Source organism: Olea europaea, chromosome 12, assembly GCF_002742605.1.
Source record: "Olea europaea var. sylvestris chromosome 12, O_europaea_v1, whole genome shotgun sequence".
Lineage (NCBI taxonomy): Eukaryota > Viridiplantae > Streptophyta > Magnoliopsida > Lamiales > Oleaceae > Olea > Olea europaea.
The window spans coordinates 12,400,861-12,414,107 of NC_036248.1; the positions used below are offsets into that span (position 1 = coordinate 12,400,861).

At 42.6% G+C, this 13,247-nt stretch overlaps 1 protein-coding gene across 1 annotated transcript in view; it reads right to left on the reverse strand.

The window, feature by feature from the left end:
* Window positions 1-8,898, reverse strand: part of LOC111405666 (probable ribonuclease P/MRP protein subunit POP5) — a 20,779-nt gene extending 11,881 nt beyond the window's left edge. The window contains exons 1-3 of the mRNA XM_023034660.1: window positions 8,745-8,898; window positions 1,463-1,486; window positions 1,256-1,360 (exon numbers count right to left, since the gene is read on the reverse strand). Of these exons, the coding sequence (XP_022890428.1) occupies window positions 1,256-1,360; window positions 1,463-1,486; window positions 8,745-8,898 (283 nt within the window). The remainder of the gene's footprint in view (window positions 1-1,255; window positions 1,361-1,462; window positions 1,487-8,744) is intronic.
* Window positions 8,899-13,247: the final 4,349 nt, after the last annotated feature.

A 13,247-nucleotide genomic window follows, 5' to 3' on the forward strand; every position in this document is an offset into this window, starting at 1 on the left:
TGCTCTGATTCTGTCCATCTGTTCGTGGAGAGCTATGCTGCTCCTCATATCGCTCGATCACAGACTGGACTCCTCCCTGATTTGCTGCTTCCTTATCAAATCTCTGAGGCGTATCTTCAACACCAAACACCACCGTCCCATTGGGCGTGCCAAATTGTTTCGCGCGGGTTAGTCGCTAACAATTAAAAAGGGATCAGACGATTGTGTAAGGAACAAACCTCTTGAGACAAAGTCTCAAAAAGGGGTGTTTTTATTGGCGATGACTTTACAATTGGAAAATATTTTATTGGCGATGACTTTACAATTGGAAAATAAAATAGAATGCCTCCAAAGGGCGCAAGCACACGAGTTACTGAAAAGAAGTGCTTAAATCTAAACTAAGAAATTAAAAGTTACATATTCTCTGTTTGAGAGTGTTTGATTCGGGGTCCTTTGCTCTATCTCTTTTCTTCCTTTTATACTCCCTGAATGATCTCTTCATGATCAACCGCTTAAAAACTGCTTGATCGCTCTATAACTGCCCACTTTCTTCATGGTGGCCAACTTGTCATGGAACTGCCTTCTCTAACTGTTGCCATTACTTTTTGTTGTTCAACCGTCTTCAATTGAATTCCTTGAATCATGGAACGTGATAGGGCTACTCAATAACTACTTCATTAACCGCACTTTTGGGTAACCATAACATCTTATGTTTGCTAAGATCCTGGGCGACTCGAAGGTTTGGACGAGAACAGGGTCACAGCTCTAGGCGACTGCATGGCAATCCATTTGCTCAAATCTTGGGCGACTTGCAAGCTTGGACGATGGTATTACCACGTTCATGGATTTTCCTATTTGGGCCTTTATCCTGAATTGTCTGATTGGGCCGTTCTTTGGACTATCTGATTTGGAAATCCTCCAATTGGGCTTCATTCCTTGGGCTATTCGATTTGGGCTGAACTTTTTGTGTGTCAACACTTTCAAAATAAGAAAAAGTAACCAATACAAACGTGTTTTCAAGTTACTCAAAAGTAACTTAAACTTATTTTAAGCTAAGCCATTAATGCTCAACGTTTAGATTTTTTAGCTGTATAATGTACCACTTTGGTCAAGTAGATGCTCATCTGATCTTTTGTAGATAATATGATATTAATATACCAAAACAGGGCATTAGTTTCTTTCACTGAAAAAGCACATCAATAAAGTCAAAAGTGCACGATCATCATCTTCAATAAAGTAAATAAATATTAACAAAACAGTTAAAATTGTGGCTCACCACTCAAATCAAGTAGGTTAAAAATCATAGGACAATTTCCTACACTTCTAACCATGGTGATCGCTCTAATGATGCAAACTTTTGTAATTGGATTCACATACTTCACTGTAGATAACATAAATGCAAACATGAAGCTGGTATAAAAGAAATTCATGGTAATTATAAGCTCGAGTACTAGATGAAAATGTAAAATCTTTCCAAACGCACCTTGAAATGAATTGAGAGAGGAGGTGATGAGGACATTGGACGACGTTTACTTATTTTATTTAAGCTTTATTTATTTTCTTGGACTATTATTTAAATTTGGACTTGTATGGGCTCGGGCCCAATCTCGTTAGAGCTGCTTTACTATTTAAACCTATTTTGCATTGTAATTTTTAGTTGATGAATGAATAATATTTTGGTGCCTTATGGCGCATTACTCTCTTCCTATTTTCTTTCTTCCCTTCTGTTGAATCCCCGTCCCCTTTCTTCTCTCTAATTCCCCCTCCTCATAGATCTATTCTAATTTGCAATTAATTGTCCCGTTAGTGCTGCATCAAATTTGGTATCAGAGCTAAATCTTGGATAATTCCTTTTCACATACCAATAATTTTTTGTTGGAACAGCATAATTGAGAACGATTTAACTACGAGCATTAGTTTCTTTTCCTTCACTTTTCTCTGTTAGTTGAAAAAAAAAGTTAACTGTTCACGGGTACTATTCATCCCAAATTCCAAACTTTTAGATTTTTTTTCTACAATATTACCCAAAAAAAAAAATTCATCTTGCTACCGTTTCGAAATTACTGCTCATTCCAAATCAATTTTTGCTGTTCATTACACTAATTTCAATACAATGCTTAGTTGGGCTCAATTTTTTTATTCCCAACTAATTAACCCATAACTCAAGCCCAACACTCAGTCAGCCCACCTTTAATAAACACAGTCAGTTCAAACCCATATTAGCCCAACCCAGCCCATATCTCACTACCTAACTCACTTACGGTCTGTTCAAACCCATATTAGCCCAACCCAAGCCCTAACCCGTCGACGACACCACCACCTTCTTCTCTTCCCATCGTCTCGATTTCCAGTCGCCCGTTCCCTCGCTTCTGCCAGTCAGTGTCGCCGACTTTTACACTCCAGTCGATCGTTACCTCTTTCCATCCCCTTCACTCTACCTTCACAATCAGCTCTCAATCTGACCCGTCTTCTTCTCCAACCGACCCTCGTCCTCCCTGCTTCCCGCCACACAGAACTCAAAGGCAACCGCAACCAGTTACCAATCTACATCCTAGGCCAACATCATCACTTAATTGACCGGTCATCAATCAGCCAGCCACTTCTCATTATCCCAGAACCCAAATAGCCCCTCCATACCGGCGACTTTGCTACCTGGCAACAACCGTTCTACTGCAGCCGACTACACCATCGCGTTACTACTTTGACTCACGTCGGTAAACCCACCCACCCCATCGCCACGCCATAAGCCATCGAACGTAAATCTTCAGATTTAAACTCATCAAACTTCGCTGCCTTACCATAATTTTCATCCTCATTGCGACTCGACTTCCTCAAAACCGAACGTGAGATTCGCCACCATCCACCACAACCATAATTCACGTCACACACCATTCATCTATCATTCACAAATCACTGTCAAAGCAGCCACCACCCTATCATAAAATCAATTTCAAGCCTCTGTTCGAGGAATTCAAAGGAGTCAGATACAGGTTCTTGTAAAATTGGTTAATATTTGTAACCCCTACCACATCAGAATCAGAATCAAGACAGCAGGCATCACAGATTTAGCAGGAGGACTTCTGAAGTTGAAGGCAACTGAGGCAAGAGTTAGGACAGAAACATACCTAGGGCCCCACACGTTGGCAACTCAAACCAAACAGAATACTGGGAGTCACACCCGACCTGTGGGGAGTTACTACTCTTATCTATCTTTCTCTTATACTGTTACTTCATTTTAAAATCGCATCAATTACAATATTAGTGTTGCTGTTATTTGCTAATTTTAGCCTTACACCCTACTAGATTGAATTTTGTGAGTTAACTTCCATTATTCCCCGATTACCCCACATATTCAGCATTTCGACTAGTCAACTGTATCCTTACTTTCTATTTTATTCGCATCAGTAGAAATTCGTGAACTAACTCCCATTGTTCACTCGTTTACCTCACGTGACTATTCTATCATTGGTACCATTGCCTTTTATTTTATTCGCATTAGTATTATTGGCTTGCTAATATCGGACCTTACGTAATCCCATTTTTAATAAATACAAAAAAACAAAAAAAAATATAAATAAAGAAAAAACAAACAAAAAAAATTACATAATAAAATTTTAGATTGCTAATCTACTGTTTGCAATCGTTGTTTATTGATCTCTATAGCGCACTTCACCTAGCTAGTGTATGCAATTGCGTAGTGGTCGTGTTACTGTGTCTAGTGCTAGTACCCTTGCCATGGATCCTCCTCAAATTGAAGCTCTCACCCGACAGTTAGCACAATTACAAAATCAATTAACGGTTGTCCAAACTGAGGTGGTCGCTACTCGTGAGGAGAATAGAGCCCTAACCGCTAGGTTGAACACTCTTGACCCAACCCCATACTCGAATATCACCGTCATGGTACACTATCTCCCCCTCGCCACGAGGAGCGCCTCTTTCGAAATATTAAGATAGATGACCCTACATTTGATGGTTGTCAAGATCCTAGTGTATTCAATCAATGGGTCAGAGATATGGATTGCTTCTTTGCCTGGTATGGGGTCCCTGAAGATCGGAGGGTATCATTTGCCAGTTTGAAATTAACTGGCACAGCTCAACTCTTTTGGGAAAGTGTTGAGGGCCTTCTGGAGAGATGCCATGCTCTCCCTGTTGGGAGCTGGGATGAAATGAAGCGTAACCTTCACGAAAAATATTTACCTCAATCTTACAGGGGCAACTTGCTGGATCAATGGAACGCACTTACGCAAGGCAGTCGACCTGTGAATGAATACGTTGCTCAGTTTGACGAGTTTCGAATGAGATGTCAGGTCATTGAGGATGAGGTCATGAACTTGAGTAGGTTTAGGCAAGGCCTACGGGATGATCTTAGACAAGAGCTTGTCCTCAGAGGCATCACCACTCTTGACCACGCCTACTCTTTCATTCGGGATTACAAGTTAGTGACTAGGATACCGTATAGAAATCGTAGTGACTCCCGTATTGCAACCTCTTCTGCATCCACTCCATCCCCTAAGTCTATTCTAGGACCTCCTCCTTCTAATACTACCCTTACATCGGATAGCAAAGGTAGAGGTTCTGAGGTTTCAAGAACGTCCTCTCATTTGCAATGCTTCAACTGTAAGGGTTTTGATCACATTTCTTCTAAGTATGCTAGTCGAGCCCTAGTTTTGGAAGAGCGTGAAGGTATATTTGACGAGCCATTAGAGGACCAGATTTATGAGCCTAAGTTAGAAGAGTTTGATGACTTGGAGGATAGTGAAGATACCTTCTTAGGTTGTATTCAGGCTAGTCCCCTTATCCCACATACGCCTAGAGTCGGTGTCGTCCGTTGCACTCTTACCCAGCATAGGGATGCCGATGATTGGCGCCGTCATGCCATCTTCCACACTTACATCAAGATCAATAATAAGGGCTGTAAAGTTATCGTGGATAGTGGCAGCTGCTTTATGCGGTTTCGATGGCTATTGTATCCCGTCTAGGGTTGAAGCCAGTTCTTCACCCTCAGCCATACAGCGTCTCTTGGGTCGATACCTCTTCTATAGCTGTTAAGGAGCGTTATTTAGTCCCTATCCAGTTCCTAGAGTATAAGGACCATATATGGTGTGACGTCATTTCAATGGATGTCGGGCATATCATCTTGGGATGACCTTGGTTATTTGATCTAGATGTAACCATCTATGGTCGATCCAATTCCTGCTCCTTCGTGTTTAATGGAAAGAAGATCCATCTTAACCCACTTCCCCCAAAGCCTGTTGGCCCACTGCAAATGAAAAAGAGTGTGGAGCGAAAGGGATTGCATATCATTAGTCCTACGGGGTTTGAGCATACATTTGTTGGTGACTCAATTGTGTTCGCTTTGGTAGTCATGGAGGTTTCATCTCACCCCACAACAGAGAGCCCTGCTGAAGTCCAGTCGATCTTCCAAGAGTTTCGAGATGTCTTTTCGGAGGACTTACCTAATCATCTACCTCCTCTACGGGATATTCAACATGCCATAGATTTCGTCCCAAGGGCATCCCTTCTAAATTTGCCTCATTATAGGATGAATCATACCAAGCACGCTGAACTTCAAAGGTAAGTGGATGACCTCCTTCATAAAGGGTTCATTTGCATGAGTTTAAGCCCGTGTGCTATCCCCGCCTTATTGACGCCCAAAAAAGATAGTTCTTGGAGAATGTATGTGGATAGTCAAGCGATCAATAGGATCACGGTAAAGTATCATTTTCCCATTCCTCGACTTAATGATATGATGGTTGGTGCCACAATCTTTTCAAAGATTAATCTGAAGAGTGGATACCATCAGATTCGAGTTCGCCCAGGTGACGAGTGGAAGATCGCGTTTAAAATGAAAGATGGTCTTTATGAATGGTTGGTCATGCCTTTTGGGCTAAACGATGCGCCAAGTACCTTTATGTGAGTTATGACATAAACTCTTCGACCTTTTATGGGTAAGTTTCTTATTGTCTACTTTGATGATATCCTCATCTATAGTAAGACTAAGGAGCAACATCGTAACCACCTCTCACAAGTTTGCTCAACCCTTTGTGCAATCAATCTGTATGCTAACGTCAAGAAGTGTTCTTTCTTCATCGATACAATCATTTTTCTGGGGTTCATCATCTCTTCGACAGGGGTTTCTGCTGACCCTGCTAAGGTTCAGGCGATTATTGACTGGCCTGAGCCTAAAGCGATTCATGACGTTAGGAGCTTTCACGGCTTAGCTACATTTTATCGTCGCTTTATCAAGGGGTTTAGCACTATTATGGCGCCTATTACGGGGTGCCTAAAAAAAAGGAGAATTTCCTTAGACACAAGAAGCAGCTAAGGCCTTTAAGTTGGTCAAGGAGCGAATGACGGAGGTTCCTGTCATGCGTCTTCCCGACTTTTCCAAAGTCTTTGAAGTTGAATGTGATGCCTCCGGGGTAGGTATAGGTGGAGTCTTAAGTCAAGATCGTCACCCTATTGCCTACTTCAGTGAGAAGTTAAATGAAGCCAAACAATGGTACTCGACTTATGATAAAGAACTGTATGCTGTGGTCCAGGCTTTGCGCTATTGGCACCAGTATTTGTTACCCCAGGAATTTGTTCTTTATTCGGACCACGAGGCCCTCCGTTACCTCAACTCCCAGAAAAGATTAAGCTCTAGGCATGGTCATTGGATTGAGTATTTATAGGCCTATTCATTTGTTTTAAAAGATAAGAAGGGCGTGGAGAACCAAGCAGCTGATGCATTAAGTCGTTGTGTCTCCCGTTTGTCGATCATGAGTGTTAAGTTCATCGATTTTGAACAACTTAAGGAAGATTACGAGGCATATCCCGATTTTAAGGATACCTTTCTCGATTTACGAAGGGGACATTCAAATACCATAGATGGCTTCTGACTTGAGGAGGGTTATCTCTTTCGAGCCAATAAATTGTGCATCCCTCGAACTTCAGTGCGAGATTTCATAGTGATGCTAGAGGGTTAGCCGGTCACTTTAGACGTGATAAGACCATAGAGGAAGTTGAACGCCAATTCTATTGGCCTAGCTTGAAGAAAGATGTGGCTAAGATTGTTAGTACATGTAACACTTGTCAATTGAGTAAACAGAAGAGGCAAAACACAAGCCTATACATCCCTCTTCCTATCCCCAATTGTCCTTGGCAAGATGTTAGTATGGATTTTATATTAGGCCTTTCACGCACCCCAAAGAAACATGATTCTATTTTGTGGTTGTCGACCATTTTTCAAAAATGGCTCATGTTATCCCTTGTAGCAAAACCTCAGATGCGTCTAAGGTGGCCATGTTGTTCTTTAATGAGATTGTTAAATTATATGGGCTTCCTAAGACCATTGTGTCCGATAGGGATGTTCGTTTCACTAGCCATTTTTTGAGGACTTTGTGGCAAAAGATGGGTACCAAATTGAAATTTTCTACGACCTACCACTCTCAGACTGAGGGTCAAACTGAAGTAGTTAATTGAAGTCTTGGTAACCTATTGCGTTGTCTGGTCCGAAAAAATCTTCGAAATTGGGATTTGATCCTTCCTGCAGCTTAAATTGCGTATAATAGCTCCATCAATCATTCCTTAGGTATGAGTCCATTTGAAGCCGTTCATGGGTACAAGCCTAGGAAACCGTTAGATTTCATCCTTATGTCCCCATAGGCTAGAGTATCAATGTCAGCCGAAGCCTTTGCACAACATCTTCGTGATTTGCATATTGAAATCAATAAACAACTTGAAGTTAGTAATGCAAAATATAAACTCCAAGCTGATGTGCATAAACACCATATTGAGTTTAACGTTGGGGATTATGTTATGGTCCGCATTAAGCCAGAGCGGCGTCTACATGGACCCGCCTCCAAATTGCAAGCTCGTAGTGCTGGTCCTTTTAAAATTTTAATGCAAGTTGGTCCAAATGCCTATGTTGTTGACATTCCACCATATCTTGATTACCATTCTACTTTTAATGTTGAGGAACTAGTAGCTTATAAAGGTCATTTCATTCCCTCAGATGATCCTTTGTTACCCCTTTGTGGACCCTAATCTCGACTATTTGGCCACTTCTAACCCACTACCACCTCTCACAGCACACACAGATAAAATTGATGCTATTTTAGATGAAGAAATTGTGTTTACTAATGATGGAGAGGTTCCGCGCTTCCTCGTTCGTTGGGTTGGTCGACCAAATTCTGATTGTGCATGGATCTCCAGAGAGACACTACAACAATTGGATCTAGATTTATTGGAGTTTTATCGAAGTCAGCAAGATCTTCCTTGGCCTAGATCGCGTCCCGTTCACCCAAGGGAAATTGATGAAGACACCAGGTTCAGACCTCCACTGACACATTTCTATAGACGCCGGAAGAAGCTTGCCCAACCACTCAGCTTATGGTTGGGAGATTGACAACAGCCTATAGTGATATATCCACTCGACAGGATCGAGTTTTCTCCCACCCCGGGAGATTTGATGAGGACATCGGACAACGTTTACTTATTTTATTTAAGCTTTATTTATTTTCTTGGACTATTATTTAAATTTGGACTTGCATGGGCTCGAGCCCAATCTCATTAGGGTTGCTTCACTATTTAAACCTATTTTGCATTGTAATTTTCAATTGATGAATGAATAATATTTTGATGGCTCATAGCGTATTCCTCTCTTCCTATTTTCTTTCTTCCCTTCTGTTAAATCCCCGTCCCCTTTCTTCTCTCTAATTCTCACTCCCCATAGATCTATTCTAATTTGCAATTAATTGTTCCGTTGGTGCTGCATCAGGAGGCTAGTCCACATTCCCCAAAGTTTATGAGAACGTTGTCTTTGATAGCTTTTGATAAATTGAATTGGGTAATTATAACAGGCTCATCCATGCCAAGATCCTTACATGGATCAAGAAACAACTCCATCACCATATACCGATTCTTAAAGCCTATCATGATGGTTTACCTTCGCACATAATTATACACGTTATTCTTCCATAGAAGTAAAAGTCTGTAGGTTTAGAATGGCATTGCTCACAAATGATTATGCAACATTTCAGCTATGCTAGTTTTACTCATATCCGTCCACAATGGCCTCTCAAACTATCTTCAATTATTTTATATCCATTGTAGAGACTAAGGGTCTGTTTGGTAGTAATTATGAGAATTGATTTTTTTACTATTAGAGAGAAAAGTGAGTTCCAACTGTGAGTGAAAAAGTCAAAAATGATGACTGAAATAGTGAAATAACGGTAAAAAAAATTGATTTTTAGGGTGAAAAACTACTATCAAACGAGGGGCTAAACAAATAAGAGCATTGCCTTTATAATAGCTTGAGCTTTTGGGATGAGGTGGTTCAAGGTAGTATTTATGGAAATAAAAAATGGTGCACATTTCATACAATGTTAATCTGGTCTAGGTGTGTTGAAGGTTAAAAAAGACTTGGTTCAACACTCAAATATTTTAAAACCATAGTTTATGATAGTTGAATCACTAATTTGACGGCTCAGAAAAAAGCTATGGCCAAAGAAAATCAATATATAGTTGGAATAGCTTATTAATGGGTGCAAATAAATTGATAACCATAGCAATTTGTTCAATAAAAGAAGAACTTATATACAAGAAACAAACAAAACAAATCAAAATCATAAAACCAAATATAAGAAAAAATGTATCTTGGCATTCTATGTACCTTATTAATAATGTACTAAAAAAAGAGTTTTGCTGGTTGGGATCAAAAGAGTAAATCTGATTCTTGGCTCAAATGGACGAGAGATTCTCTACAATTAGGCTCAAGAGATTGCTGACTTAGGACGGTAGAAACACCATATGTAGACCTCAGAAATTGGACCCTTCACGTGGCCAACCGATAGCCGCTCCACGTATTCCTCCCTACGCATAATCAACTCACGGTCAGATGCACACAGTCGGAACCAACAAGGGTGGCGATGATCGTATACACTCCGACGGTCAAGTTAGGCTCAAGTGATCGGAACAGTACCAAGGTTGTACAAAATAGTAGGGAGGAGAATATATATATTTGCTTGTTATGGAGCGCTAAGTAGTAAGAGTTTCATCACATTTGCCTCTTGCCAAGCCTTGGGTATTTATAGGTGAGGAAAGCCGTTGGATGTGGGACATGTGTATACATCTGACGGTATGAGGCGTCTGCTCATAGGCGTCAATCAGCTGCGTCTATAAATTGGGTGGGTAATTACTTCTCCCGAGTTGAGTTGACATAAAGTTGATACGTTACATCAACTAGCCTCATGGAGACGTCAAATTACTTTAAACCTTAGGTACAAAAAATATTCTGACAAAGATCTCATTCTGAAATTGGCGGCGAATCCTCTGGCGAAGGTCCTTGGAGTGCATTTCGCCTCGGATTCAGGGACGAGGGCGCTTCGATCAGTCCCGCAGAATTGCCTATGCCTCGTAGTGTGATAGCAGATCGTCACCGTTGGTGAAGTCACTTCGGAACCACTTTGGATGAGCGTTCCACACCTCGCATGATGTGGTGGTGGACTTTGCTCATCTGAAGTGGTTTAGATAGGGGCGTAACAGTGGTCCCCCAAGTTCAGGTATGAATATTTATATCATTAGTGGACTTGTCTTCCCGATCGGGTATGTATGCCTCGGGATGGGGACCGTGATTTGTGAGAACTTGAGGGTCATTCATCTGTGTTCACCGAAGCATTGATCCTAGGTAGATGCGCTAAAGCTTCACTACTGCAGGAGGAAAAATTTATGTGAGATCGAGGTGCTGCCTAACTGGACGAAGCGTAAGGGGATGGCTAAAACTATGTAAAGCTTAGGAGGGAACGCAGCGACCGAGACGATGACCCACAGGGGACTCCACGTCAGGTGCGTCTAAGCTATATAAAGTTGAGTGAAGAGCTCATCTACCATCGGTGTGCTGACCCATAGGGGACGACGCGTTGGGAGATGGCTAAAACTTTGTAAAGCTTAGGAGGGAACGCAGCGACTGAGGCGATGATCCATAGGGGACTCCGCGTCAGGTGCGTCTAAGCTTTGTAAAGTTGAGTAAGGAGCTTGATCCGAGGTGGGCGTATCTGACGTTAAATGATTTGACAGCTGTTGTGCATTTCCAAGGTGATAGTTGGGTGCAGCGCCCATTCCCCTAAAAAGCTACTGCGGCTACTTATTGTTGACGACTTGTGGTGACCGAGGCGACGCGTTCTATGCGAGCGTGAGGGTCACAGCAAAATCTTAGGCATAGATCAAATCTGACGTTTCATTTCAACGGCCTAGATTGATAATGCGACGGACGGCCTAGATTGATTACATTTGAATTCAACTGTGGAGATTAGTTGGAGCGCTCTATAAAAGGCGGACTTGAACATTTTTGGAGCTTTTCACTCTTGCGAAAACAGAAAATCCCATTGCTCTCAAACTCTTTGCTATTTTCGACATTCTTCAAGCATTTCCGGCGACAAATTTAAATTTTCGGCAACAACACACTGCTTTTTGACCATTTTCGGCTAGAGAACACTCAAACTCGTAAGTTTCAGTAAATATTTGAGACATTTCCTTTCTGAAAATGGCTTCTGAGGGTAGTGCTAGTTCGGGGAGGGGGCTAGAGTTAGTGTGGATGGACGATCCCATTGTGGTGACCTCCTCCGAAGTAGCCGAAGCAATACTTGGAGGGGAGAACATTTGGACGAGGCCGGATAGCCCAGCAGATACTTCTGTGCATTAGGGGCATCAGATTATCCCTCCAAGCTAAAGGGGACCGACCTAGAAAGACTTAGGATTGAATATAGGATACCAGATAGTATATACCTGATCCTACCCGAGCCTGACGAGAGGGCCTGCTATCCTAGGCTAGGGTGCGTGGCGATAAGCGAAGCGATCCTTAGGGCCGGTCTTAGGCTTCCAATTCACCCTTTTTTTCGAACGGTGCTTAGGTCTTACGGCTTAGCACCGACCCAATTGAACCCGAACTCCTGGAGGGATGTTATAGAAAGAGGCGTCACTTGGGGTGGAGATGCCCTTCTCTATTTTTCAGACCCTCTACATTCCCAATGTAACAGCCGGGGGGTAAGACCAGGGGCTGGTATTACCTAACCTCTTGGGGTTCCCACACTCGTTTCGTGCTCGATCTGTCGAGCTCCATCAAGGAGTAGAAGAGCTCGTGGTGCTGGGCTATCGGGAGATGGGACACGATGGAGGGGGACCCCCTGGCACCTCTTACAGTCCCCACAAAATACTCGTCACTTAGTGAGTATTGTAACTGTGCTTCTTGTTTATTTCTCTTCGGTTCGGATCATAACTAATATTTATTTTCATTTTTTGAAGGCACTCTTCCTTGGTGCGAGCTGTCCTCCGACGACTTTGAGATCATCTGCGTCATATATCAGCTGCTTCCGAAGAAGAAGTCGTTCCACCGGCTGATCAGAAAGAACATTCATTTTGTGACGCACGACCTGATGACCTCACAAGGTAATATCTCGAAGTGAATACCCTTCAGTACTTCCAAGTCGTTTACACTTGAAATAATTTAGTTATTTCTTGCAGATAACTTTAATAAGAAGATGCCTCCGGCCCGACTTCAAGACCATACAAAAGATGATGGGCGAAGTGAGGGCCTTGAAGACCTCTTCCTCCGCCTATAAGAAGCAGATGGATGACTTGGTGGACGCCAGCAAGAGGCTCCCTCCAACGGAGGAGGAGGTGTCCAAGGATCCTGAGGCCAATCTACTTCGAAAGGGCAAAAAATCTACTGTCCCCTCGAAGCGACCAACGGTGGCAAGGCCACCCCCCGTTCTGAGGCAAATTACAATTCCTACCGGGGTGGCCCTTTCGGAGAAAATGCCTGCGCCATCAAAGGCTTCTCCTACTCCAGCCACACTGCCAGTTGCTGCTGTGCCTCTCGCCCAGGTGTCGGGGCATCCCAAGAGGAAAAGAGCCCGTCCCTCAAAGGAGGTGGACTTCTTAGGAGCCAGTAAAAGAAGTACTGGAGGGTCTCCCTCCAGAAACGGCTGCAATGGCAGTGGTCCACAATAAGTACTGGACCGAAGAATGGAGGGACCACACTGCCTCCTGCACTATCGAGGACCTAGTGGTGGCCAATAGTGCCTGTGTGGCCTAGGCTCTGAGCACCAGCATCCAGCTCAAAGGCTTGGTGGAAGACCTCAACGCCAAGAGGGATGACCTTGTTCGCGAAATTATTTCTTTCGATTTTAAACCACCGCAAGTGTATGGTTCGTTAACAAGTAATAAAGTGGATTCAATGAGTCCGAACATCGCGAAATTCTTACTTCTGCTTTTCGTTCGATCCAACC